The sequence below is a fragment of the Oncorhynchus gorbuscha genome, linkage group LG22 (assembly GCF_021184085.1).
Source record: "Oncorhynchus gorbuscha isolate QuinsamMale2020 ecotype Even-year linkage group LG22, OgorEven_v1.0, whole genome shotgun sequence".
Classification (NCBI taxonomy): domain Eukaryota; kingdom Metazoa; phylum Chordata; class Actinopteri; order Salmoniformes; family Salmonidae; genus Oncorhynchus; species Oncorhynchus gorbuscha.
The window spans coordinates 2,805,342-2,832,114 of NC_060194.1; the positions used below are offsets into that span (position 1 = coordinate 2,805,342).

Consider the following 26,773-nt stretch of genomic DNA (forward strand, 5'->3'; position numbering starts at 1 on the left):
AAAGCCCCCAGCGAGGGTCTCCAGTCCGGGGCCCGCAGCGAGAGTACCAGTCCGGGGCCCGCAGCGAAGGTGCCCAGTCCGTGGCCCGCAGCGAAGGTGCCCAGTCTGGGGCCCGCAGCGAAGGTCCTCACACCAGAGGTGCCACCAAAGCGGGGTGGGTGAGCCAGAGGTGGAGCGGGGTCTATGTCCCGCACCAGAGCCACCACCGCAGATAGATGCCCACCCAGACCCTCCCCTATAGGTTTAGGTTTTGCGGCCGGAGTCCGCACCTTTGGGGGTTGGGGGGTACTGTCATGTCCTGACCTTAGAGTTACTTTTTTATGTCTCTTTTTGGTTTGTGTCTTATTATGTCTCTTATTTCTATGATTTGTGTTTCTATGTGTTGGTTCTCAATCAGGGACTATCGTTGTCTCTGATTGGGAATCAAACTTAGGTAGCCCTTTTTGCCTCCTTTCAGTGTGGGAAGTTAACTTTGTTTGTGGCACTTAGCCCTGTTAAGCTTCACGGTTGTTTTGTTATTTCTTGTTTTGTTGACGACATTTTATTTAAATAAAAGAAAATGTACGCTCACCACGCTGCACTTTGGTCCACTTCCAATGACACCCGTGACATACATCTGCATCGCTTGCTGTTTGGGGTTTTAGGCTGGGTTTCTGTATAGCACTTTGTGACATCGGCTAATGTAAAAAGGGCTTTATAAATACATTTTCTTGATATTGAAGACCTTCTCAAAGGCTCTCAACTTAGCATACTTAATTGTCTGCTGATGGTTGATGGGCTCCTAATTGTATTAAAACTGGTTAGAGGTAGGCTTAGACTACCAGAGCATTTACATGCCCCAATGGGGAATCAACAAGCAGTTGTCTGGACTACATAGAGCCTTGGAGCCTTCTTTTTCAAACACTTTGGTGCACAAGTATGTGATATATTTTCACAAGTCTTCGCACAAAATCAAAACAGATCATAATGCTCATATTTCAAAACTGTAAGCACATTTTCAATAGACAGAGTACAACAAACAAATTCACAAAGTCAATTGTTCATTGTACCAAATCACTTTCAATATGGATACATGTTCACTCTCAGTATCTGCAGATTTTCTTGTCATGTTAACAATACAATTAGCTATCACTTGCTCAAAACGGATAGCTACTGAACCCAAATGATGTAGTACCTAGTTACCGTACGTAGTTTGATAACTGCTGAACACTACATTTCGATATTTTATACCTCATAAATGTATCAAATGGACATCAATTTATGTTTATATTTTACACTTACATTAAACTTGTGCTGTTTGGGGATGCTTTCATTTATACATAAAAGTTAATTCGCAGGTTAAATGTCAATATTAGTTTCAAGTTTCAATGTCATATGCACAAGTACAGTGAAATGCCTTTCTTGCAAACTGAAAACCCAACAAGGCAATAATCAATAACAATGTATTACTAGACAAAACATGAGAAATGAGAATAGGAAGTAGACAAAGTAAGTAATTAAGCATAGTATATACAGGAAATATCATATTTACACTGTAGTGGCAGCAGGATATCAGAATAACAGAGTAGCAGCAGCTTGTATGTGAGTGGGTGTGTGTAGAGTCGGTATAAATGTATGTGATGGAGTGTTTGTGTGTGTTGGACTGATACTGTGTCAAGCCCTCGTGAGTGCAAATTTTGAAATAAAAGGTCAATAAAGACACTTAAACATATTGTTTTCTTATTTACAATAAGAGTGACTCTAAAATGACACGGTACATTATTTAACATTAAATTCCATTGGGCACAAAATAATCTGAAACGCAACCAAAAGTCAATGTCTTTAACCGATTAAAATGAATCCAATACAATTTGAAATCATCAGCATGGTAATGAAGAAAATGCTGGATATTTCCCATATAAATTGTTTAAGCTACAACATTTACATGACAGAAATGTGAACAGTATGGGGATGTTGACCTTTAACCTCTTAAGATCCCAATACCGGGACAGTTGTTGCTAACGTGCGCTAAAGTGACTAGAATGACGTTGTAAGTAACAGCAATCAATGCAAGGTGTAACCACGGCTATAGTCATTCAGAGGAGTGACTCACTTAATGGATTCAGAGGGAATGGAAAACACAAGGTACGTTTGAACAAGGCTCCATGGGCTTTTTAGTGAGAGGAGTGTGTACCATTGTCATACTTAGGCTACTTAATAATATCACATTATTAAGTAGCCTAATTTGATCTAGAACTGGGCAGCCCAATCCTGATTCTGGAGAGATTGAAATTGATTGACCTGATTCGACTAATTAGCTGCTCACCAGGACTTTGGTTAGCTGAAGCAAGTGTATCTATTCCTCCGGTCCCTTCTCTGTCAGCTGTAGCTTGTGGAAAACAGAACATTTGGGATGTAAAGAGAGTGCATTGAAGTGATCATCTACTGCCATCTAGTGGAATATTTAGGGTCCCCCTTCAGAATACTTCAGTGCTACAGGAGAAAATAAACTGGTATCTGCTCCCCATCATTATAAATATATGTGTATTTAGTAAAATACTGTATTACACTTGGAGTTAACACTTAACTACAAACTGTGAAAATAGACCATAATAAAGGAGCGGAAGCCACTTGAGATTGAACCGTAGACACCCAGACTGCAATAACCTCAGCAAACCTGCATCAATAAGCTTACAATCATGGAGTACATTCACATGCACACTAATAATTCGATATTAAACTGATTATGGCAGTTTTCCGAATATTGAAATAACCTTAAATCGGCGTAATTTCAAAATTGAAATAGGCATACGCTGATTAAAACACCTGGTTAATCTTTAAAATCATTAGGACATGTAAACAGTATATTAATCGGTGTTCCAGCAGTGTATTTGATTTGCGCATGTGCCAGCTTCAGTAGCGCAAGCCTCCCTCTTATGCGTGAGTGCAGTATATTCAGAACAACTGAAAGTATGCATCTTACAAATAGTTTTCACGTACAAACGTTTTATGTCCGGAATCAAATAGCCTTCGCAAAATGAACATGTTCACTGTGGTAGAGCATTGATTTTGATTGCCGCCGAATTTCTTCATTTATTTAAATCCCATCAGGTAGCCTCATTTCAGATGCATCCATGTAAACAAGATAATTCGGGATTTTTGCAAAGCTGACTATCAACAATACTTTTATTATCATTGAGCTGAGAATAATGTTACCTGTGCACTCCTCTATCAAAATAGTTATTTCCCACTGGGAAACAGACAATTTAATGTCTATTCCACATTGGTTCAACGTTGTTTCATTGAAATGACGTGGAAACAATGTTGATTCAACCAGTGTGTGCCCAGTGGGTTGGGAGTTGATTCTCACAGGACTCATTTGATTTGTTAATTTCCCTCATCACAATGAACTAATGCCTCACTATCATCAGAGACACAACAAACGGAGTGCATCTATCCAATAGGTGGCTCAGTCAGCAGCAACCTCTGGCACTCTACGCCTCTAAACTAATTTTCAATGAAGTGATTGTTCCTAGATCAGTTAGCCCCATTGCAGCAGATAGAATGTGTTTTTAAAAGCTCTCAAAGCAGTCAAAACAATTAGGATGTTTTGTGTAGGTTAGGAGATGATATTTAGAGCCCCGTTTAAACCTGGTGCTAACAGGCACAATCAGAATGTGGACCAGGAAAGATCAGGAAAGGTTACAAGTTAGAACCAGGTATAAACAGGGATAAAAGAAGAAACTCCAACATGCCAACTTGTAAATGTTTATATTTTCTTTTATTTTTTTTATTTTAATTTTATTATTTTTATTTATTTTTCTTCTATTGAAGTGATGTTTTGATCTGATCTTACCACCATTGTCAGACACTTATTGAAAACATTTTGGCAAAAGGTAGTTAGGGGCAATTTTTAGCAAAGTTAACAGATTATTTTGCAACTCTAAATGCCTGTCTCCGTAGACAACACTCCTGGGAGATGGGTGTCATGCAGGTTCACAATCCAGTCCGGCTCTAACACACGGTCCAGCTACTTACGCCTGAGCAGAAAATAAACTGCAAGGGCAAGGATTGTTGTATGAATGTCAAGCACTGACAAAATAAAAAAGTCACCAGACACAAGTTATCTATAAAAAATTAAACTCCTTTATTGTGTTCTCTTATATAAAATAAATACAAAACAGAAACATTGACACCAGGCAAGGGGTTAGGGTGTATAGTAGGCAGAACATTGAATTGTCAGAAGGATAGATAGATTGATGGCTGGACAGATGGATGAATGGACAAATCGATGCAATGAGGGCGCATGAAAACAGAAAGCACAGTCCTGTCAAGTCCCCTCCCTCCCTGCCTTTTTGCAGTGGGCCTCTTCAGGGCAACTCAGTCTTATCTGCCACTTCGGCATGGCCAACCTCTGCCCCCCCAGGGGCCAGCAACGTCCTCCTGTTGTAGTGGTGATGGCCCTTCATGATGCCCGAGTTGTTGTTCTCGTTCAGGATCTGCTTCTGCTTTTGTCGGTTGAGCGACTGGACCAGGCCCAGCACCACGGCTGCCAGCGAGTACTGGCCCTGGAGCTTGCGCGGCTGCATGATGAGCGGGTTGGGCTGCACACGGCCCATCAGGAAGTGTGTGCGGATCTTGCCCTCCTGCTCGCTGATGCCCTTCACGTAGATCTCGCCACGGTACTCAAAGGCAAAGCCTCGCTCCTTCAGGATCAGGTAGGTGTCCTCAGGCACCTGGATCTTGCCACTCACGCCTGTGCTGTCCATGCGGCTCGACAGGTTCACCGTTTTGCCCCAGATGTCGTACTGGGGCTTCTTGGCGCCTATCACACCCGCCACCACCGAGCCATGTGCCATGCCTGCGAAAAAGAAGGAGGGGGAAGATGACGAAAATGAAGAGAAGGGGATGGAAAAGGAGGAAGAGGAAGAAAAATAGGAATATGAGATGATTGAGTGGAGAAGGGATATCGAGAAGAAATACGAGTGAAGAGTTAGCTCTACCTAGAGACAAAACTACAGTGTGTTAATTCATTTCAAACACTTTCATAGTCTATTCATTTTGAGTGGTTGCCAGGGGGGGAGCACTTGGGATTTCTTACCAATTCTTAGCTCAAAGTTGTTGAAGGAGTGCTTGTTGATCTCCTGGATGCTCTCGTTCAGGGCGATGGCGAAGTCGGCCAGCTCACACAGATGACCCCACTTGTCCTCACATTGCTAAGAATCAGAGTGACATCAGAGAGAACCCAAACCAGATTGACAGTGCAAACTGAATCACAGATTGAGATTATCGTGTTACCAGTGTCAAATGGGGTCAGAATTATGCCACACATGATGATGTAGAGATAAAATACCCTCTCTTTAGAATTAAGGGTCAAGTTCTGCGTTTTATGTCTTGTTACACCTTGTGCACAATTTGTCCATACCTTTGTACTGCACCTACACATACAGCATGTACAAGGTAACAGCACAAATCAATGGTGTCCGTGTTAATATATAGATTTTATGCAAGTCAGGATATGGTCACAAATGACTAAACCACAAAATGTTGATTTTCTCACTTGTTTTTCTGGTGACAGTCCGGAGACTGCCATGTATGTGCTGCCAATAGTCTTAATCTTCTCAATGTCCTGGAAACGTTCCTCACCAAGCAACTACACAAAGACAAAGACCAACAGGGGAGAGAAGAAACACAAGTAGTCCATTGTTAATTAACTGTGCTCAATATCGCATCACTACACCAAAGGGTAAACAAGATTTGGTCAATCAATCGCGTGATTGATTGACAGAGTAAGCAACTCATTATACCAAACAACCCATTAGCAACTTATAAAGCGATGCCATATCACATAAAAGTGTTTCTTCATCCATCCACTGTGCAGCTTTGCAGCTGCTACCTAAATATGTGCTGTATCTTGGGGCAAGTTTCAAGTCGGGAAAAGGCACGTCTATTCCTGTCCAAAGAGGCGAGGCATTAGTCGACTGCAGCTGGTTTGTGTCTTGTTCTGGCCTCGTTTGGTGACATTGACACCGTCCGTGAATAACACGGTTCTATGGCAGATTTAGAACAGAATCTCATTGTCAGATACCACCCATTCCACCCGGATTCTCTGTAAGACGATATGAATAGTTTAGTGAAAGATCTCAAACTAATGTTTGTACTCTGTTGAAGCAAAGTGATACCTTTAATTTAAAACATTTCATACCATTGCATCTGACTAGCACAACTGTCAACTGAAAAAGCCCAACAACATTTTTGAGTGGCTGGCCTTCCCTGCTTATTTTGATAGTTTAACTAGCGAGGACCCATGCCAAATCTTTTCACTCCTGAGGGGGAATAGGAGTTGTGTCCTCTTCACCACTGTCTTGGCGTGACAGTTTGTTGGTGGACACCAAGGAACTTGAAGCTCTCAACCTGCTCCACTACAGCCCCGTCGATGAGAATTGGGGCGTGTTCGGGCCTCCTTTTCCTGTAGTCCACGATCATCTCCTTTGTCTTGATTACGTTGAGGGAGAGGTTGTTATCCTGGCACCACACTGCCAGGTCTCTGACCTCCTCCCTATAGGCTGTCTGATTGTTTTTGGTGATCAGGCCCACTGTTGTGTCGTCGGCAAACTTAATGATGGCGTTGTGGTCGTGCTTGGCCATACAGTCATGGGTGAACAGGGAGTACAGGAGGAGACTAAGCACACACCCCTGAACGGCCCCTGTGTTGAGGATCAGCATGGCAAATATGTTGTTACCTACCCTTACCACCTGGGGGGGCGGCCCGTCAGGAAGTCCAGGATTCAGTTGCAGAGGGAGTTGTTTAGTCCCAGGGTCCTTAGCTTAGTGATGAGCTTCGAGGGCAATATGGTGTTGAACGCTGAGCTGTAGTCAATGAATATCATTCTCAAATACAATGCATTTTTTACAATTTTGTTGCAACCTGACATTTAAATTGATTAAAACAATGTTTTTCATGTAATGGACATACTGTACACCAAATTGGTTAATTCCAAATTTAAACAATTACTTGTTTCAAAAAGCCACTAAATAAGATGGTGCAACCAATTACCTTCAGAAGTCACATAATTAGTTAAATAATGTCCACCTGTGTGCAATCTAAGTGTCACATGATCGGTCACATAATCTCTGCATATATACACCTGTTCTGAACGGCCCCAGAGTCTGCAACACCACTAAGAAAGGGGCACTACCAAGCAAGCAGCACCATAAAGACCAAGGACCTCTCCAAACAGGTCAGGGACAAAGTGGTGGGTTATAAAAAACAATCTCAAACCTTGAACATCCCACGGAGCACCATTAAATCTGTTATTGACAAAAATGGAAATATTATAGCACCACAGCAAACCTGCCAAGAGAGGGCCGCCCACCAAAACTCACGGTCAGAAAAAGGCATTGCATAAAGAACAACATAAGCAAACACGTTTGGTGTTTGCCAAAAGGCAGGTGGGAGACTCCCCAAACATATGGAAGAAAGTACTCTGTTCAGATGAGACTAAAATTGAGCTTTTTAGCCATCAAATAAAATACTATGTCTGGAGCAAACCAAACACCTCAAATCACCCAGAGAATACCATCCCCACAGTGAAGCATGGTTGCGGCAGCATCATGCTGTGGGAATGTTTTTCATGAGGGAAACCTGTTTCAGTCTTCCAGAGATTTGAGTTTGGGATGGAGGTTCACCTTCCAGCAGGACAATGACCCTAAGCATACTGCTAAAGCAACACTCGAGTGGTTTAAGGGGAAACATTTCAATGTCTTGAATGCCTAGTCAAAGCCCAGACCTCAATACAATTGAGAATCTGTGGTATGACTTAAAGATTGCTGTACAGCAGTGGAACCCATCCAACTTGAAGGATCTGGAGCAGTGTTGCTTTGAAGAATGGGCAAGAAAAATCCCAGTGGCTAGATGTGCCAAGGCATACAGCTGTAATTGCTGCAAAAGGTGGCTCTACAAAGTATTGACTTTGGGGGGGTGAAAAGTTATGCACGCTCAAGTTTTCCGTTTTTTTGTCTTATTTGTTGTTTCACAATAAAACATATTTAGCACCTTCAAAGTGGTAGGCCTGTTGTGTAAATCAAATTATACAACCCCCCCCCAAAAAAAATATATTTAAATTCCAGGTTGTAAGGCAAAAAAAATAGAAAAAATGAATACTTTCGCAAGCCTATTTAGGTTTTCCTTTTTCCACTTTCTTATTGGCTGCTTGCGTTACTTAAATAATTACATGTAATCTGTTATAGCATACATTAATTATGGGATATTGAAACTAAATACCATAGATGCTGGTCAGCCTTCCAAGTAAAGACTTCTAAGGTAAGATAAGAATGATGTGAGTGCTAGCTTCAACGGTTCAAAACTATTTGTTTGTTAGTGGGATAAAAATACACAAAAAATATTTTTTTATTTGCATTTCAGAACTGTTTAGTTAAAGCTGCAAAATGTACATTTTTGGGCGACAAGACCAAATTCACATAAAAATGTTGAGTTATAGATCATTCTTACTGAAAGCAAGTTTAAAAAGTGGTAGGTATGTTCTATGTGTGCTATTTCTATGCTTCCAGTTCTTCCTTTTAGTTTTTGCATCTTCTACTTTCGGTTTTGTACACCAACTTCAAACAGCTGAAAATATAATATTTTTGGTTCTGGAAAATATATATTCACAGCAATTTAGATGGTACAATGATTCTCTACACTACTGTATATTTGCTTGTTTTGTCACATAAACTGAAATTAGGCAAACCATTTGAATTTTTGCAACCAGCAAAGTGATTTCTGTATAGTGCAGTGCAGAGTACCTGGATACAGCCCTTAGCTGTGGTATATTAACCACATACCACAAACCCCCGAGGTGCCATATTGCTATTATAAACAGGTTACCAACAATTTTTTATTTTTTTCTTGTCATATCCGTGGTATGTGGCATTCAGCATTCAGGGCTCGAACCACCCGGTTTATAATTAAATACAGGGAACACTAAAATAACACATCCTAGTTCTGAATGAATTACATATTCTTATTAAATACTTTTTTCTTTACATAGTTGAATGTCCTGACAACAAAATAACACAAAAATTATCAATGGAAATCAAATGTATCAACCCATAGAGGTCTGGATTTGGTGTCACACTCAATATTAAAGCGGAAAACTACAGGCTGATCCGACTTTGATGTAATGTCCTTAAAACAATTCAAAATGAGGCTCAGTAGTGTGTGTGGCCTCCAAGTGCCTGTATGACCTCCCTATAACGCCTGGGCATGCTCCTAATGAGGTGGCGGGTGGTCTTCTGAGGGATCTCCTCCCAGACCTGGACTAAAGCATCCGCCAACTCCTGGACAGTCTGTGGTGCAACGTGGCATTGGTGGATGGAGTGAGACATGATTTCCCAGATGTGCTCAATTGGATTCAGGCCAGTCCATAGCATCAATGCCTTCCTCTTGCAGGAACTGCTGACACACTCCGGCCACATGAGGTCTAGCATCGTCTTGCATTAGAAGGAACCCAGGGCCAACCGCACCAGCATATGGTTTCGCAAAGCGTCTGAGGAACTCATCTCGGTACCTAATGGCAGTCAGACTACCTCTGGCGAGCACATGGAGAGCTGTGCGGCCCCCCAAAGAAATGCCACCCCACACCAAAACTGACCCACCGCCAAACCGGTCATGCTGGAGGATGTTGCAGGCAGCAGAACGTTCTCCACGGCATCTCCAGACTCGGTCACATCTGTCACATGTGCTAAGTGTGAACCTGCTTTCATCTGTGAAGAGCACAGGGTGCCAGTGGCGAATTTGCCAATCTTGGTGTTCTCTGGCAAATGCCAAACATCCTGCACGGTGTTGGGCTGTAAGCACAACCCCCACCTGTGGACGTCGGGCCCTCATACCACCCTCATGGAGTCTGTTTCTGACCGTTTGAGGAGACACATGCACATTTGTGGGCTGCTGGAAGTCATTTTGCAGGGCTCTGGCAGTGCTCCTACTGCTCCTCCTTGCACAAAGGTTAGAGGTAGCGGTCCTGCTGCTGGGTTGTTGCCCTCCCATGGCCTCCTCCACGTCTCCTGATGTACTGGCCTGTCTCCTGGTAGCGCCTCCATGCTCTGGACACTACGCTGACAGACACAGCAAACCTTCTTGCCACAGCTTGCATTGATGTACCATCCTGGATGAGATGCACTACCTGAGCCACTTGTGTGGGTTGTAGACTCCGTCTCATGCTACCACTAGAGTGAAAGCACCGCCAGCATACAAAAGTGACCAAAACATCAGCCAGGTAGCATAGGAACTGAGAAGTGGTCTGTGGTCACCACCTGCAGAACCACTCCTTTATTGGGGGTGTCTTGCTAATTGCCTATATTTTCCATCTGTTGTCTATTCCATGTGACATTTATTGTCAATCAGTGTTGCTTCCTAAGTGGACAGTTTGATTTCACAGAAGTGTGATTGACTTGGAGTTACATTGTGTTAAGTGTATATTTTTTTATTTAATGTAATTTTTTGAGCAGTGTATATAGTCTCTTCACCCTGTCTCGCCCATTTACGATCAATGAAACAAAAAAAGTACTTTTTTGCGGGACAGTGAAAAGGACAATGTTGCAGTTCCCCACCTCGTCAAAGTCGGCAATGATCTCGTTGAGGAGGCGCAGACACTCCACTCCTTGGTTGTTCATCTCTGTTTGGGAGTAGAAGTCGGCAAAGCCCGGGATGGAGGCGAACATCACACCCACAGCATCATAAGACTGGGAGTAAAGCTCCTGTGGAACAAAATGCAGACAATGTATGTTTAAAGAAAGAGGGGCAGGGAAAAAGCCATTGAAAATTACATATAATGGAATTCTAACAACGTCAGGTAGTTATATACACTTATTTGGAAAAAGTCAAGGATGGAGGGGACATGTGATTTGCTCATATGATTTGAAAAATGAATCAGGAGTAGGCAGCACCATAAGTAAGTGAGTAAACTGAGATATGACTAAGCAGTGAAACAAAGCAATTTTTCCATAAATATACTTTTACAATGGTAGAATTTTAATGGCAAATCATGCCAAAAAAATGGCTGTGTTGGTTCTTGTGTTAACATTTTACTGCAGTGGGCTAAATCAGGGTCACACAGTGTTTCTTGGTAGTCTTCAACAAATCTACTTCGAAACAAAAGTGTAAACCTCACACACATGGTAATGAGCTTCAAAAAAATAAGACACCTGTACCATGTCAGATATAGAAATATATGCAAATGTTTGAGTTTGCATCCCAATATGACATTTTATATACATCAAAGAAGACTGAAATATAACAAAACTGTTCGACAATGAAACACTGGATTTGTAATCATTAATTATAAATCATGAAAAGTATGAATGACATTCCACCCATGAGGCGATTTGGCGATTTGGTCATTTGACTGCAGGAAAGGGTCTAAGTTCATTTAAGTTGTAGTCTTGTAGATTAACCAGTTATGCATTAGGGGGCGCTATTAACATTTTTGGATGAAAAACGTTCCCATTTTAAACAAGATATTTTGTCACGAAAAGATGCTCGACTATGCATATATTTGACAGATTTGGAACGAAAACACTCGTTTCCAAAACTGCAAAGATATTGTCTGTGAGTGCACAAAACTGATGTTACAGGTGAAAACCAGATAAAAATCTGACCAGGAAGTGCCGCATTTTTTAAAACCGCCTCATGCCAATGACTACTTATAATCGCTGTGAATGAGCTACGAATGAGCTTACTTTTTCCACGTATTCCCCAAGGTGTCTACAGCATTGTGACGTCTTTGTAGGCATTTCCATTGAGGAATGGCTGAAAGGGACCATATATAGCATGTGGTCACATGGTGTCTCCCGCAGAAAATCTTGCGTAAAATACTGAGGTAGCCATTTTTTCAATCGCTTCTTATGAGAAACCAATTGCCTCGACGGATATATTATCTAATATATATTTTAAAAACACATTGAGGATGGATCCTAAACAACGTTTGCCGTGTTTCTGTCGATATTATGGAGGAAATTTAGAAAAAAGTTTGGCGTTACAGTTGCAGCATTTTCCAGTCGATTTCTCAGCAAAGCATGATGAAGAAACGGGAGCTTTTTCGCCTACAAAAAATAATCTATTTGGAAAAAAGGAACATTTTCTATCTAACTGGGAGTCTCCTGAGTGAAAGCATCTGAAGTTCATCAAAGGTAAATGATTTAATTTGGTTGCTTTTCTTATTTTCGTGAAAATGTTGCCTGCTGCCAGCAGAGCCTAGCATAGCATTATACCATGATAAACTTACACAAATGCTTGTCTAGCGTTGGCTGTAACGCATATTTTGAAAATCTGAGATGACAGTGTTGTTAACAAAAGGTGAAGCTTGTGTTTGAATATATTTATTCAAATTCAATTTCATTTGCGATTTTTTGCGTATTTATGTCCGCTGCGTTATGCTAATGCGTTTGAGGCTATGATTAAGCTCCCGAATACGGGTTTGCTCATCGCAAGAGGTTCAATACATAGTCACACATCTAGTTCTTTTTTTGTATTTAAAAAAAAATGTAATGTAACACCTCTTGGTGTTAGGGGGCAGTATTTTCATTTTTGGAAAAAAAACGTTCCCGTTTTAAATGGGATGATTTGTCAGGAAAAGATGCTATAATATGCATATAATTGACAGCTTTGGATAGAAAACACTCTAACGTTTCCAAAACTGTAAAGATATTGTCTGTGAGTTTAACAGAACTGATGTTGCAGGCGAAAGCCTGAGAAAAATCCAATCCGGAAGTGCCCCAGGTTTTGAAAGCGCTGCGTTCCAATGACTCCCTATATGGCTGTGAATGTACCATCAACGATTGTGACAGCATTGTGACATAGTTTTACGCATTCCTGTTGAAGAATAGCTGTAGGCGGCCACATTTCGTTAGTGCTCACATGGTGGCTCCAATCGGTCCTGGAGAAAAAGGAATTCTCCCGACGGATATATTATCGAATAGATATTAGAAAAACACCTTAAGGATGGATTCAATATTATGGAGCTAATTAGGAATATTTTTTCGGCGTTGTGGTGACCGCAAATTCCGGGCGATTTCTCAGCCAAACGTGAACAACAAACGGAGCTATTTCGCCTACTTTTGGGGAAAAAAATAACTTTGGCTGTCTACCTGGGAGTCTCGTGAGTGAAAACATCCGAAGTTCATCAAAGGTAAACGATTTAATTTTATTGCGTTTCTGATTTCCGTGACAAGTTTGCCTGCTGCTAGCAAGGCATAATGCTATGCTAGGCTATGATAAACTTACACAAATGCTTGTCTAGCGTTGGCTGTAAATCATATTTTGAGATGACAGGGTGATTAACAAAAGGCTAAGCTGTGTTCCAATATATTTCACTTGTGATTTTAATGAATAGGAAGATTTATGTCCATTGCGTTATGCTAATTAGTGTCAGAGGATGATAACGGTCCCATTCACAGGCTGGGCGTCACTACAGGTTAAAACATACAAAAAACCTGCAGTATACCTCCACTCAACAACTACATCACATCTAACAGACTCCCATCCAGAGCGACACACAGAAGCAACCAGGGTCAACGCCCAGCTCAAGGGCACATCTACAGATCTAAAAAAATATATATTAAAAAATGTGGACCTGAACCAGCGATCCATCAGCCACTGCTCCCATCCAGCCCTCCGAGGTTCCCCCCACAGTTCCCCAAGAGCTGTCCCTCAACCATCCGAGACCCCCCCCCAAAAGAAATACAAATGAATAATAATAATAATTTAAAAAATATATTCCATTCCCCCCAAAGACCCCCCCATGCACCAACGACCAACAAAATGAACAAAAGAGAAAGAAAACAGCAAGGTCAACTGAATATGTTTGAGTGCATGCATGGCACTATTTACATGTGTGCATTTGATGAGAGTGTGTGTATATGCACGTGTACAAACACCTGCATCAGGCTCAGGAAAACCGGCCGTAGCTGTAAAAACGAAATCTGCAGAGCTTCAACGATTGAATGACCCAAATATTCAACATTTTGGTGGTGGCAAGAATTCTGTAATTATTTTAGCTGAAAAGCACAAAGTCTTGAATTTTGCGTCGTTTTATGTATCAACTCATACACCCTGTACCATGGAATCGGTACATCAACAATCTCTTCCCAACTATTTTGCAATCTGTATGTTACGGTTTTCTTCCGTTGAAGGAGAGTCGGACCAAAATGCAGCGTGGTATTTTTGATACATGTTTAAAATGACGACGAAAAACAAACAATACAAAAACAACAAACGGTCTGTGAAAACCTATACAGCCTATCTGGTGACTACAAACACAGAGACAGGAACAATCACCCACGAAACACTCAGAATATGGCTGCCTAAATATGGTTCCCAATCAGAGACAACGATAATCACCTGCCACTGATTAGGCAACCATAGACTTTTCTAGACAACCCTACTAAGCCACAATCCCAAAACCTACTAAAACCCCAATACAAAAACACACCACTAAATAAACCCATGTCACACCCTGGCCTAACCAAAATAAATAAAGAAAACACAGAATACTAAGACCACTGTATGACACAGCTGTCAACATCCTGGTCCTCTAATTAAACTGATATAGTTTCCTATTTATGCTATTTTTATTCCTCCGCCAGTTTTGTTTCCTTATATTTAGCAGACAGACTAGTTCCCTGCCTCCTCCGTCTGCCACCTGCCTCCTCCATTTTTGGGGGTAATGCTGTATTCAATTGGTTGTACTGTGGGATTGAGCAGACATTCCCATACAATTCTGATAACTCCATGAAGGACATAACTCCATCATTCCAATTTACAATTTCATTTATGAACAAAATACCCTTATCAAACATATTTCCCATAAATAAAGGTATTTTATCAACCAGCACATTTGAGTTCAGCCATAATATTTGTTGTAATATTTGTTCTGTCTTTTCAGGGGGATGAAACTGAAATTGTAGCCAGCTCTGCAATTCTTGTTTGAAAGAGAGATACTTTGAAAAAAGTATCATTTTCAATTAATCAAAAATGAGACATGGTAATCTGCACAAAGGCAAAAAAGCCATATTTTAAACAACGCATGAGCTTTTCTTAGTAATCTACTTGAGAATAATTTAGGGTACAAGTAAAACGTTTGAATAAATGATGCTAATTATTTTGTTTACGTCCCCTGGGGGTCTTTTGGCGTGTTGCATGCTATCAGATAATAGCTTCTCATGCTTTCGAAGAAAAGCATTTTAAAAATCTGACTTGTTGGCTGGATTCACAATGAGTGTAGCTTCAATTCAGTACCCTGCATGTATGTTTTAATGAACGTTTGAGTTTTAACGAGTGCTATTAGCATTTAGCATAGTGCATTTGCATTTCCAGATGTCTAGATGGGACGCATGCATGCCGGGTCAACTTAAGAGGTTAAGTAACCATCTTATGTAACCATATGAAACATAGAATATCATATTAAATGGAGTGTCACAGATTTACATACAGAATTATATTAAACACTCTAAGACCAGGTTGTATGTATTTATATGTATTTTTTTGTATGTGTTTTAAAATTCAAGCGTGAATTCAGAGGTAAACCCTGTAAATAAATAAAAATGTATCTTCTTCAAAACTTTCCTTTCACATTCGGAAGCCTTCAACACTGAGTGCCTGACTCATATATGGGGATGTGTGGAACAATGGGTTATCTCCCACCAACTGACATGTTACTACCATCAAATTAAAAGAAGGAAACATGAATAAAAGTGTGTCTTGTTTTATAAAGCTTTAAGGCTGACTGAATCTACTCTCTCTGCACTTCGTGGAAGCATCCTGAAGGCCGGCCGTTCAGACCACCGCCACCCTTTTCTGCATTTCGGTCTGAATAAAAGTGTGTCTTGTTTTATAAAGCTTTAAGGCTGACTGAATCTACTCTCTCTGCACTTCGTGGAAGCATCCTGAAGGCCGGCCGTTCAGACCACCGCCACCCTTTTCTGCATTTCGGTCTGAAGTTTGTCGGAAAATCAATTATGGCTCTCAATGGGCATATGTAATTAGCATACATTGAGGTTCATGGAACCAATTGTGATGAATGTTTGACGACAGCTCTTGATAGGTAAATATGTCAATAATATAATTTTGGTTGAGTAAAGAAGTGAAAACTCCTCTTCATGCTCCAAATCACAAATGTAACTTGAGTTTGGTTCAAGTAGAAGTAAAACAAATTAAACTGGGTTGTGTATGACCCCAACACTGAAATAATATTTTAAAAGCAACTTACAGCAATGCTCTGCATATATTTTCATATGAGTGGCCCCAGCATGAAACGAACCAACAACCCTAGCATTGCATACATCATGCTCTACCAACTGAGCTACACAGGACCACACAAGTCATTAGTTATTAAACATACCATAAATACGGTACATTATTAAGTTGAACATACCCCGAACAGTCTATCAGACGAAAATAAGGTAGGAATAATTCCAGCTGACCTCATTATCCCGATCCTTCTCCAGGAAATGGCGGGCAACGTGACTTGGCAGAATATTCCGGAGCATGTTCTCATTGTGTTCCCGGAGCTCCTTCATCTCGTTGATCTCCTCCTTGGCCTGGACACGCCAGAGGAAATCCAGCCGGGCAGTGTATTCCAGCTATGGGGGAAAAAATAAATATCAGTGCCACAACAGGTACAATGTTATGGAAAGTTCAGATAAAATCACAAATTATTCTGCATCTTCATCAAACCTTGAATAATATTTAGCAGACACTTTTATCCAAAGCGACTTACAAGAATGTGTGCATACATTTTCATGTGCACATGAATCGAGCTCACGATCCATAACAGTCCATTTGTCACGCCCTGACCCCAGAGAGCCCTCAGGGGGTTTTCTATGGTGTTGTAGGTCAGGATGTGACTAGGGGGGTGTTCTAGTTTTCCTATTTCTATGATTGTTTTGTTGTATGGTTCCCAATTAGAGGCAGCTGATTGTCGTTGTCTCTAATTGGGGATCATACTTAAGTTCTCCATTGTTCCCACCTGGGTTGTGGGATATTGTTTTGTGTATGTGCATGTAGCGTCACTGATGTCACGTTTCGTTGGTTGTTTATTTGGAAGATTCTCTTTATTAAAAGATGTGGAACTTTAATCACGCTGAGCCTTGGTCCGTCATACCGAGCCATTGTTGCTCTACCAACTGAGCCACACAGGACCACCACTGAACTGAATTGCATTGAATAGAAAAAGAATGTCTCCTCATTCTGTCACCATTTAGTAGGGAAACTTGGTTTTGGGGTTAAGGTCAGGATAGTTAGAATGTCATGTGATCATGCCATACAATAGAACTGTGTTATGCCTCAAGAAAACAGCATATCACAGAAGCCAGAAAAGAGGACAATATATAATGAGGAATCACTATTAATTTGTGTGTGCAGACATTTATGTGAGGTAAAGATAAAGTGGATACAGAAAAAACATTAAAATAAACATTTTAAAGAAATTACAGTGGAAGTTTACATACACCTTAGCCAAATACATTTACTCAGTTTTTCACAATTCCTGACATTTAATCTTGGTAAAAAATCCCTGTCTTAGGTAGCATTAGGGACATAGCAGGATATTTTTTGAAACAATTACTGCTTCGCATACAAGCCAGTGAATTCTATGCATTACAGCTGGATGAGTCAATAGACGTGGTGGGAGTGGCACAGCTCCTGGTATATGTCCATTCCGTTTATGGGGGATCAAATAAGGAAGACATCCTCTTCTGCAAACCACTGGAAACCAGGACAACAGGAGAGTATATTTTTAAAGTACTGGATAGCTTTGTGACATCAAACGGACTTTGGTGGTCATGATGGGTTGTTGGTACAGTGGTTCCTCCTTTAAAGGTTGCGTCATACTGCAGAAAAAACCTGGCGGGCTGCTGCAGCATTCTATGGCACGTATTTACTTGTGAGAAATGTTTTACGTTAATGCAAGTTAGTGCTAGTTTGACCACCAGAGGGCATCTTTGAGAAGCACTTGATAGTCTCCCATACTGGCTTTACTAGAGAATTTAAAACATTGTATGTGATAACATAGTACATGGGATTCATTTTAATAAATTTGGCTGAATAAATGTGATGAATATTATGGTGTTTCTATTCTGAGAAAAAGGAAAAAAGGAAACCCTCAGTGTTGGAATATATGGAGCTGTACAGCGTGATGGTCGAGAGAAGGCTACAGCATAAGAGGATTAAATTGTTTTCCTTCATAAACTTCTCTGGGATAGGGGGCAGCGTTTGGAATTTTGTATGAAAAGCGTGCCCAAATTAAACTGCCTTCTACTCAGGCCCCGAAGATAGGGTATGCATATAATTGGTAGATTTGAATAGAAAACACTCTAAAGTTTCCAAAACTGTTAAAATAGTGTCTGTGAGTATAACAGACCTGATTTGGCAGGCGAAAACAAGAGAAAAAGCCATTCAGGAAGTAGGATTTGTTCATTTTTGTAGTTTTCTATTCAATGCCATTACATTGCCTTCCACTAGATGTCAACAGTGTTTAGAAATGGTTTCAGGCTTGTATTCTGAAAGATGAGGGAGTAAGAGCAGTCTGAATGAGTGGACCCTGCCGTGTCACAGAGCTTTTTCATGTGCGAGACCGATGTGCATTTCTTGTTTACCTTTTATATTGACGACGTTATCGTCTGGTTGAAATATTATTGATTATTTAGGCTAAAAACAACCTGAGGATTGATTATGAACTTCATTTGAAATGTTTCTACCAACTTTATGGATACTATTTGGATTTTTTGTCTGCCTGTTGTGACTGTGTTTGAGCCTGTGGATTACTGAAGAAAACGCGTGAACAAATGGAGGTTTTTGGATATAAAGAGACTTTATCAAACAAAATAAATGCATGAATAAATGAATAAATGAATGTCTTCTGAGTGCAACCATATGAAGATCATCATTAATTTTCTCTCTATTTCTGACTAGACAATCTGGATAATCTGGACCCTCTATTTCTGAAACTATCCGCCGCCATTGTCGCAACCCCCATTACCAGCCTGTTCAACCTCTCTTTCATATCGTCTGAGATCCCCAAGGATTGGAAAGCTGCCGCAGTCATCCCCCTCTTCAAAGGGGGAGACACCCTGGACCCAAACTGTTACAGACCTATATCCATCCTGCCCTGCCTATCTAAGGTCTTCGAAAGCCAAGTCAACAAACAGGTCACTAAACATCTCGAATCCCACCATACCTTCTCTGCTGTGCAATCTGGTTTCCGAGCCGGTCACGGGTGCACCTCAGCCACGCTCAAGGTACTAAACGAAATCATAACCGCCATCGATAAAAGACAGTACTGTGCAGCCGTCTTTATCGACCTGGCCAAGGCTTTTGACTCTGTCAATCACCATATTCTTATCGGCAGACTCAGTAGCCTCGTTTTTTCTAACGACTTCCTTGCCTGGTTCACCAACTACATTGCAGACAGACTTCAGTGTGTCAAATCAGAGGACATTTGGCCGGTCCTCTGGCAGTCTTTGGGGGGGTGGGGTTCAATTCCAGGGCTGACTCTTTTCTCTGTATATATCGATGATGTTGCTTTTGCTGCAGGCGATTCCCTGATCCACCTCTATGCAGACGACACCATTCTGTATATTTCCGTCCTGTCCTTGGACACTGTGCTATCTAACCTCCAAACGAGCTTCAACGCCATACAACACTCCTTCCGTGGCCTCCAGCTGCTCTTAAACGCTAGTAAAACCAAATGCATGCTTTTCAACCGTTCGCTGCCTGCACCCGCACGCCCGACTATCATCACCACCCTGGATGGTTCCGACCTAGAATATGTGGACATCTATAAGTACCTAGGTGTCTGGCTTGACTGTAGACTCTCCTTCCAGACTCATATCAAACATCTCCAATTCCTTACTTAAAGGAGAGCAGAACATGTCTATACTAGAGAATGCGGGCACGCAGGAGACAGGGGTTCGGTTCCCCCGAAGGGGAGAAAGGAGTAGGCTTTCAAAGTAAATAAGAATTTGTTCTTAACTGATTCCATATATGTTATTTCATAGTTGTGATGTCTTCACTATTATTCTACAATGTAGAAAATTGTAAAAAAATAAAGAGAAATCCTGGAATGAGTAGGTGTGTCCAAACTTTTGACTGGTATTTGCTTAATTAATCAGATTAATATTATGGTGTTTCTATTCCAAGAAAATTGAAAAACCCTTTGGGTTTCTGTTAGGATGGTTTGGATAATATGGAGCTGTACAACGCGACTGTTGGCAGTACAGTACTGGGCTATTTAGCTAAAGAATCCCATGTCATGTGGGCACATGGGAGACCGGGGTTCAATTCCCCGACAGGGAGGAAGGAGTAGGCTGTCCTTGTAAATAAGAATTTGTTCTTAACTGAATTGCCTAGTTAAATAATGGTTACACTAAGAGCATAACATTTCTGCACCCTAATTTTCTAATTCTAGTGTAATACCCTTTTTTGAACTAGGTATTGAGTTTATTCTTGTTAAAACCTGTTGTGACTAGGGGGCAGTATTTTCATTTTTGGGAAAAAAACATTCCCGTAGTAAATGGGATATTTTGTCAGGACAAGATGCTAGAATATGCATATAATTGACAGCTTAGGATAAAAAACACTCTAAAGTTTCCGAAACTGTAAAAATATTGTCTGTGAGTATAACAGAACTGATGTTGCAGGCGAAAGCCTGGGAAAAATCCAATCCGGAAGTGCCTCCTGTTTTGAAAGTGCTGTGTTCCAATGAGTCCCTATTGAGCAGTGAATGGGCTATCAACCAGATTACTGTTTCTCCGTATTCCCGAAGGTGTCTACAGCATTGTGACGTAGTTTTACGCATTTATGTTGAAGAATACCCGTAAGCAGCTACATTGCGTAAGTGGTCACCTGATGCTCCAGAGAGATTCTCGCGTATAGAGGTAGCCATTATTCCAAACGGTCCTACTGAAAAACGAATTGTCCCGATGGATATATTACCTAATAGATATTTGAAAAACACCTTGAGGGTTGATTATAAACAACATTTGCCATGTTTCTGTCGATATTATGGAGCTAATTTGGAATATTTTTCGCCGTTTACGTGACTGCAATTTCCGGGCGATTTCTCAGCCAAACGTGAAGAACAAACGGAGCTATTTCGCCTACAAAAATAATGTTTTTGGAAAAAGGAACATTTGCTATCTAACTGGGAGTCTCGTGAGTGAAAACATCCGAATCTCATCAAAGGTAAACGATTTAATTTGATTGCTTTTCTGATTTCCGTGACCAAGTTACCTGCTGCTAGCTGGATGTGAAAGTGACTAGTTTGGTTTAATTTTAAGTTTAGGTTTTGACCAATAGGGTCGCTTGTTAACCACTTGCTCCTACCTGACACGCAGGCGTCCCATCTAGACATCTGGAAATGCAAATGCGCTACGCTAAATGCTAATAGCACTCGTTAAAACTCAAACGTTCATTAAAATACACATACAGGGTACTGAATGAAAGCTACACTCGTTGTGAATCCAGGCAACAAGTCAGATTTTTAAAATGCTTTTCGGCGAAAGCATGAGAAGCTATTATCTGACAGCATGTAACACCCCAAAAGACCCGCAGGGGACGTAAACAAAATAATTAGCATAGTCGACGCTACACAAAACGCACAAATAAAATATAAAACATTCATTACCTTTGACCATCTTCTTTGTTGGCACTCCTAGATGTCCCATAAACATCACTATTGGGTCTTTTTTTCGATTAAATCGGTCCATATATAGCCTAGATATCGATCTATGAAGACTGTGATCAAGGAAAAAAATAGCGTTTTATAACGTAACGTCATTTTTTTAAATTAAAAAGGTCGATGATAAACTTTCACAAAACACTTCGAAATACTTTTGTAATGCAACTTTTGATATTAGTAAACGTTAATAAGCGATCAAATTGATCATGAGGCGATGTATATTCTATAGCTGTACATCTGGAAATAATGTCCGGGTAAATCTCAACGAAAATATCTGGTCGGAGACCGGAAGAAAGGCGCTACCTTGTGCCCGTTTGACCAAGAAACAAATCGTAGGCAAATGACAAGACTGTTGACATTTTGTGGAAGCTGTAGGTATTGCAACCTCGGCCCCATTTAATGTGGTTCACATTCAACAATGGGTTCTAGTGGCGCATGGATATATTTTCGCATTTTCAGTGATCAGCTTTTCGATGAAACGCACGTTCTGTTATAGTCATAGCCGAGATTTAACCAGTTTTATAAACGTCTGAGTGTTTTCTATGCACACATACTAATCATATGCATATACTATATTCCTGGCATGAGTAGCATGGCGCTGAAATGTTGCGCGATTTTTTACAGAATGTTCGAAAAAGTAGGGGGTCGGAGTAACAGGTTAAGCAGTAGCCAATGGGAGAGTGGACCTGGTTAACGGGAGGCCTGGGGGAAAAAAAGAGGGAGAGAGACATTGAGTAAAGGATGGACTTTTACATTAGGACCGTTGGTGAAGAAAAGGATGAAAGAGGACAAAACTAGAACAGAACCAATACCTACTAAGATATGAAGGGAAATACTGATTTTATTTTATAAAAGAGTTGTTATAATTTTGTTTGGCGCGGGAAGAAATGGCAGCAGTTTTACGGGCGCCCAACCAATTGTGTCACCCCCTGACCTTAGAGAGCCTTTTTATGTCTCTATTTGTTTTGATCAGGGTGTGATTTGGGTGGGCATTCTATGTCCTTTATTTCTATGATTTGTGTTTCTATGTTTTGGCCGGGTATGGTTCTCAATCAGGGACAGCTGTGGCACTATAGCCCTGTTAAGCTTCACGGTCATTCTTTGTTTCTTGTTTTGTTGGCGACATTTACAATAATAAAGGAAAATGTACGCTCACAGCGCTGCACATTGGTCTCCTTCCGACGACGGCCGAGCAATTGCGTGTTTTTTTTTCACGTTATTTGTAACTTATTTTTGTAAAAGACAGTTGGTGCATGAAATCTAAGGAAGTCTTTAGATTTTGCCTGCCTGAAGAAGAGTATATTGTGATAAACTGCCGGCCACACTACTTGCCTAGAAAGTTCTCAGCTATACTTTTCGTGGCTGTTTATTTACACCCACAAACAGATGCTGGCACTAAGACCGCACTCAGTCAGCTGTATAAGGACGTAAGCAAACAGGAAACCACTCACCCAGAGGCGGGGCTCCTAGTGGCCGGAGCCTTTAACGCAGGGAAACTTAAATCAGTTCTACCAAATCTCTATCAACATGTTAAATGTGCAACCAGAGGGAAAACAATTCTAGATCACCTGTACTCCACACACAGAGACGCGTACAAAGCTCTCCCTTGCCCTCCATTTGGTAAATCCGACCACAACTCTATCCTCCTGATTCCTGCTTACACGCAAAAATTAAAGCAGGAAGCACCAGTGACTCGGTCCATAAAAAAGTGGTCAGATGAAGCAGATGCTAAACTACAGGACTGTTTTGCTATCACAGACTAGAACATGTTCCGGGATTCTTCTGATGACTTTGAGGAATACACCACATCAGTCACTGTCTTTATCAATAAGTGCATCGAGGACGTCATCGCCAAAGTGACTGTAAGTACATACCCCAACCAGAAGCCATGGATTACAGGCAACATTCGCACTGACCTAAACGGTAGAGCTGCCGTTTCAAGGTGTGGGACTCACTGACATTTTCAACATGTCCTTGATTGAGTCTGTAATACCAACATCTTTCAAGCAGACCACCATAGTCCCTGCGCCCAAGAACACAAAGGCAACCTTCCTAAATGACTACAGACCAGTAGCACTCACGTCCATAGCCATGAAGTGCTTTGAAAGGCTGGTAATACCTCACATCAACACCATTATCACAGAAACCCTAGACCCACTCCAATTTGCATACCGCCCAAACAGATCCACAGATGACGCGATCTCTATTGCACTCCACACTGCCCTTTCCCACCTGGACAAAAGGAACACCGATGTGAGAATGCTATTCATTGACTACAGCTCAGCGTTCAACACCATATTGCCCTCAAAGCTCATCACTAAGCTAAGGAACCTAAGGAACCTCCCTCTGCAACTGGATCCTGGACTTCCTGAGGGGCCGCCCCCAGGTGGTGAGGGTAGGTAGCAACACATCTGCCACGCTGATCCTCAACACTGGAGCTCCCCAGGGGTGTGTGCTCAGTCTCACCCTATACTCCCTGTTCAACCACGACTGCATAGCCAGGCACGACTCCAACACCATCATTCAGTTTCCAGATGACACAGCAGTGGTAGGCATGATAACCGACAACAACGAGACAGCCTATAGGGAGGAGGTCAGGGACCTGGCCGTGTCATGCCAGAATAACAACCTATCCGTCAATGTAACCAAGACTAAGGAGATGATTGTGGACTACAGGAAAATGATGACCGAGCACGGCCCCATTCTCATCGATGGGGCTGTAGTGGAGCAGGTTGAGAGCTTCAAGTTCCTTAGTGTCCACATCAACAACAAACTAGAATGGTCCAAGACAGTCGTGAAGAAGGCACGACAAAGCCTATTCCCCCTCAGAAAACTAAAAAGATTTGGCATGGGTCCTGAGATCCTCAAAAGGTTCTACAGCTGCAACATCGAGAGCATCCTGACCAGTTGCATGACTGCCTGGTACGGCAATTGCTCGGCTTCCGACCGCAAGGCACTTCAGAGGGTAGTGCGTACGGCCCAGAACATCACTGGGGCTAAGCTGCCTGCCATCCAGGACCTCTACACCAGGCGGTGTCAGAGAAAGGCCCTAAAAATGGTCAATGACCCCAGCCACCCCAGTCATAGACTGTTCTCTCTACTACCACATGGCAAGCGGTACCGGAGTGCCAAGTCTAGGACAAAAAGGCTTCTCAACAGTTTTTACCCCCAAGCCATAAGACTCCTGAACAGGTAATCAAATGGCTACCCGGACTATTTGCATTGTGTCCCCCCCACCCCTCTTTTTTACCCTGCTGCTACTCTCTGTTTATTATATAAGCATAGTCACTTTAACTATACATTCATGTACATACTACCTCAATTAGGCCGACCAACCAGTCCTCCCGCACATTGGCTAACCAGGATATCTGCATTGTGTCCCACCCACCAACCCCTCTTTTATGCTACTGCTACTCTCTGTTCATCATATATGCATAGCCACTTGAACCATACCTACATGTACATACTACCTCAATAAGCCTGACTAACCGGTGTCTGTATATAGCCTTGCTACTCTTATTTTCTACTGTTGTTTTATTTCTTTACTTACCTACATACACATTTTTTTTGCACTATTGGTTAGAGCCTGTAAGTAAGCATTTCACTGTAAGGTCTACTACACCTGTTGTATTCGGCGCACTTGACAAATAAACTTTGATTTGATTTGAGTAGAGACTGAAGCTACCGTCTCATCGTGGAGGTATTTGACAGCCTTGAGGTTAGCCTAGCATCATGTGACACCGAGAGATAATAGCTTGTGGAAGATTAACGTGTTTGTCACGCCTTGGTCATTGTATTTTGTGTTGTTGTTATATGTTTGGGTAGGCCAGGGTGTGACATGGGTTTATATGTTGTTTCGTATTGGGGTTTAATTAGCATTGGGATTGTGTATGATTAGGGGTGTGTCTAGTTAGGCTTGGCTGCCTGAGGCGATTCTCAATCAGAGTCAGGTGCTTGTCGTTGTCTCTGATTGGGAACCGTATTTAGGTAGCCTGAGTTCGCTTTGTATTTTGTGGGTGTTTGTTCCTGTCTCTGTGTAGTGTTCACCAGGTAGGCTGTAATAGGTTTCACGTTCCGTTTTGTTGTTTTTGTATTTATGAGTTATTTCATGTATCGTTCCGTTTTCCTTCATTAAAGTCATGAGTAACCACTACGCTGCATTTCGGTCCGACTCTCTTCTTACAACAGACGAACGTCGTTACAGAAACACCCACCTCCGCTCACGGACCGAGCAGCGTGTAAACTGGCAGGATCTAAAGGAGGACGTTATGGACGGTAGAGGCATGGAGTATACGACGTGGAAAGAAATCGACAGGTGGGCGGCCGACCCAGAGCGAGTGCAGGAGCCCGCCTGGGATTCCCTGCAGCAATGCGAAGAGGGCTATAGACGAATGGAGTCGAAAAGGAAAACACGGCGACGCAGAACGAATACCGAAAGTAACCCCCAAATATTTATTAGGGGAGAGCGCAGAGGGGGAGTGGCTGAGTCAGGAGTCAGAACTGAGCGTACTCTCCCTGTTAATCGTGAAGAGCAGTTGCAGTGGGAGAGGCTGCACCACTTGGAGAATTGGACATGGGAGGAGGAATTAGATGGTAAAGGACCCTGGGCTCAGCCTGGAGAATATCGCCGTCCCAAGGAAGAAATAGAAGCGGGTAAAGCGGAGAGGCGCAGGTATGAGGAGGCAGCACGGCGACGACGTTGGAAGCCGGAAAAGCAGCCCCCCAAATTTTTTGGGGGGGGGGCTAGAAGGGAGAATAGTTATGCCAGGTAGGAGACCTGCGCAAACACCCTGTGCTCACCGTTGGGCGAGAGAGACCGGGCAGGCACCTTGTTATGCTATGGAGCGCACGGTGTTTCCAGTGCGGGTGCAGAGCCAGGTGCGGCACATACCAGCCCTTCCTATTGGCCGGGCTAGAGTGGGCATCGAGCCAGGTAAGCTTGGGCAGGCTCGGTGCTCAAGAGCTCCAGTGCACCTGCACGGTCCGGTCTATCCAGAGCCACCTGTACACACCAGTCCTCCGGTAGCAGCTCCCCGCACCAGGCTTCCTGTGCGTGTCCT

At 42.0% G+C, this 26,773-nt stretch overlaps 1 protein-coding gene across 2 annotated transcripts in view; it reads right to left on the reverse strand.

Annotated features, from left to right (window-relative positions):
* Nucleotides 1–4,102: 4,102 nt before the first annotated feature.
* The window catches only part of adcy8 (adenylate cyclase 8 (brain)), a 254,215-nt gene continuing 231,544 nt past the window's right edge, over nt 4,103–26,773 (reverse strand). For both annotated transcript variants that reach the window (XM_046321942.1, XM_046321943.1), the window contains 5 exons: nt 16,459–16,617; nt 10,591–10,737; nt 5,540–5,632; nt 5,081–5,195; nt 4,103–4,840 (listed from right to left, as the gene is read on the reverse strand). In XM_046321942.1, coding sequence (XP_046177898.1) covers nt 4,350–4,840; nt 5,081–5,195; nt 5,540–5,632; nt 10,591–10,737; nt 16,459–16,617 — 1,005 coding nt within the window. In that variant the 3' untranslated portion in view covers nt 4,103–4,349. The remainder of the gene's footprint in view (nt 4,841–5,080; nt 5,196–5,539; nt 5,633–10,590; nt 10,738–16,458; nt 16,618–26,773) is intronic.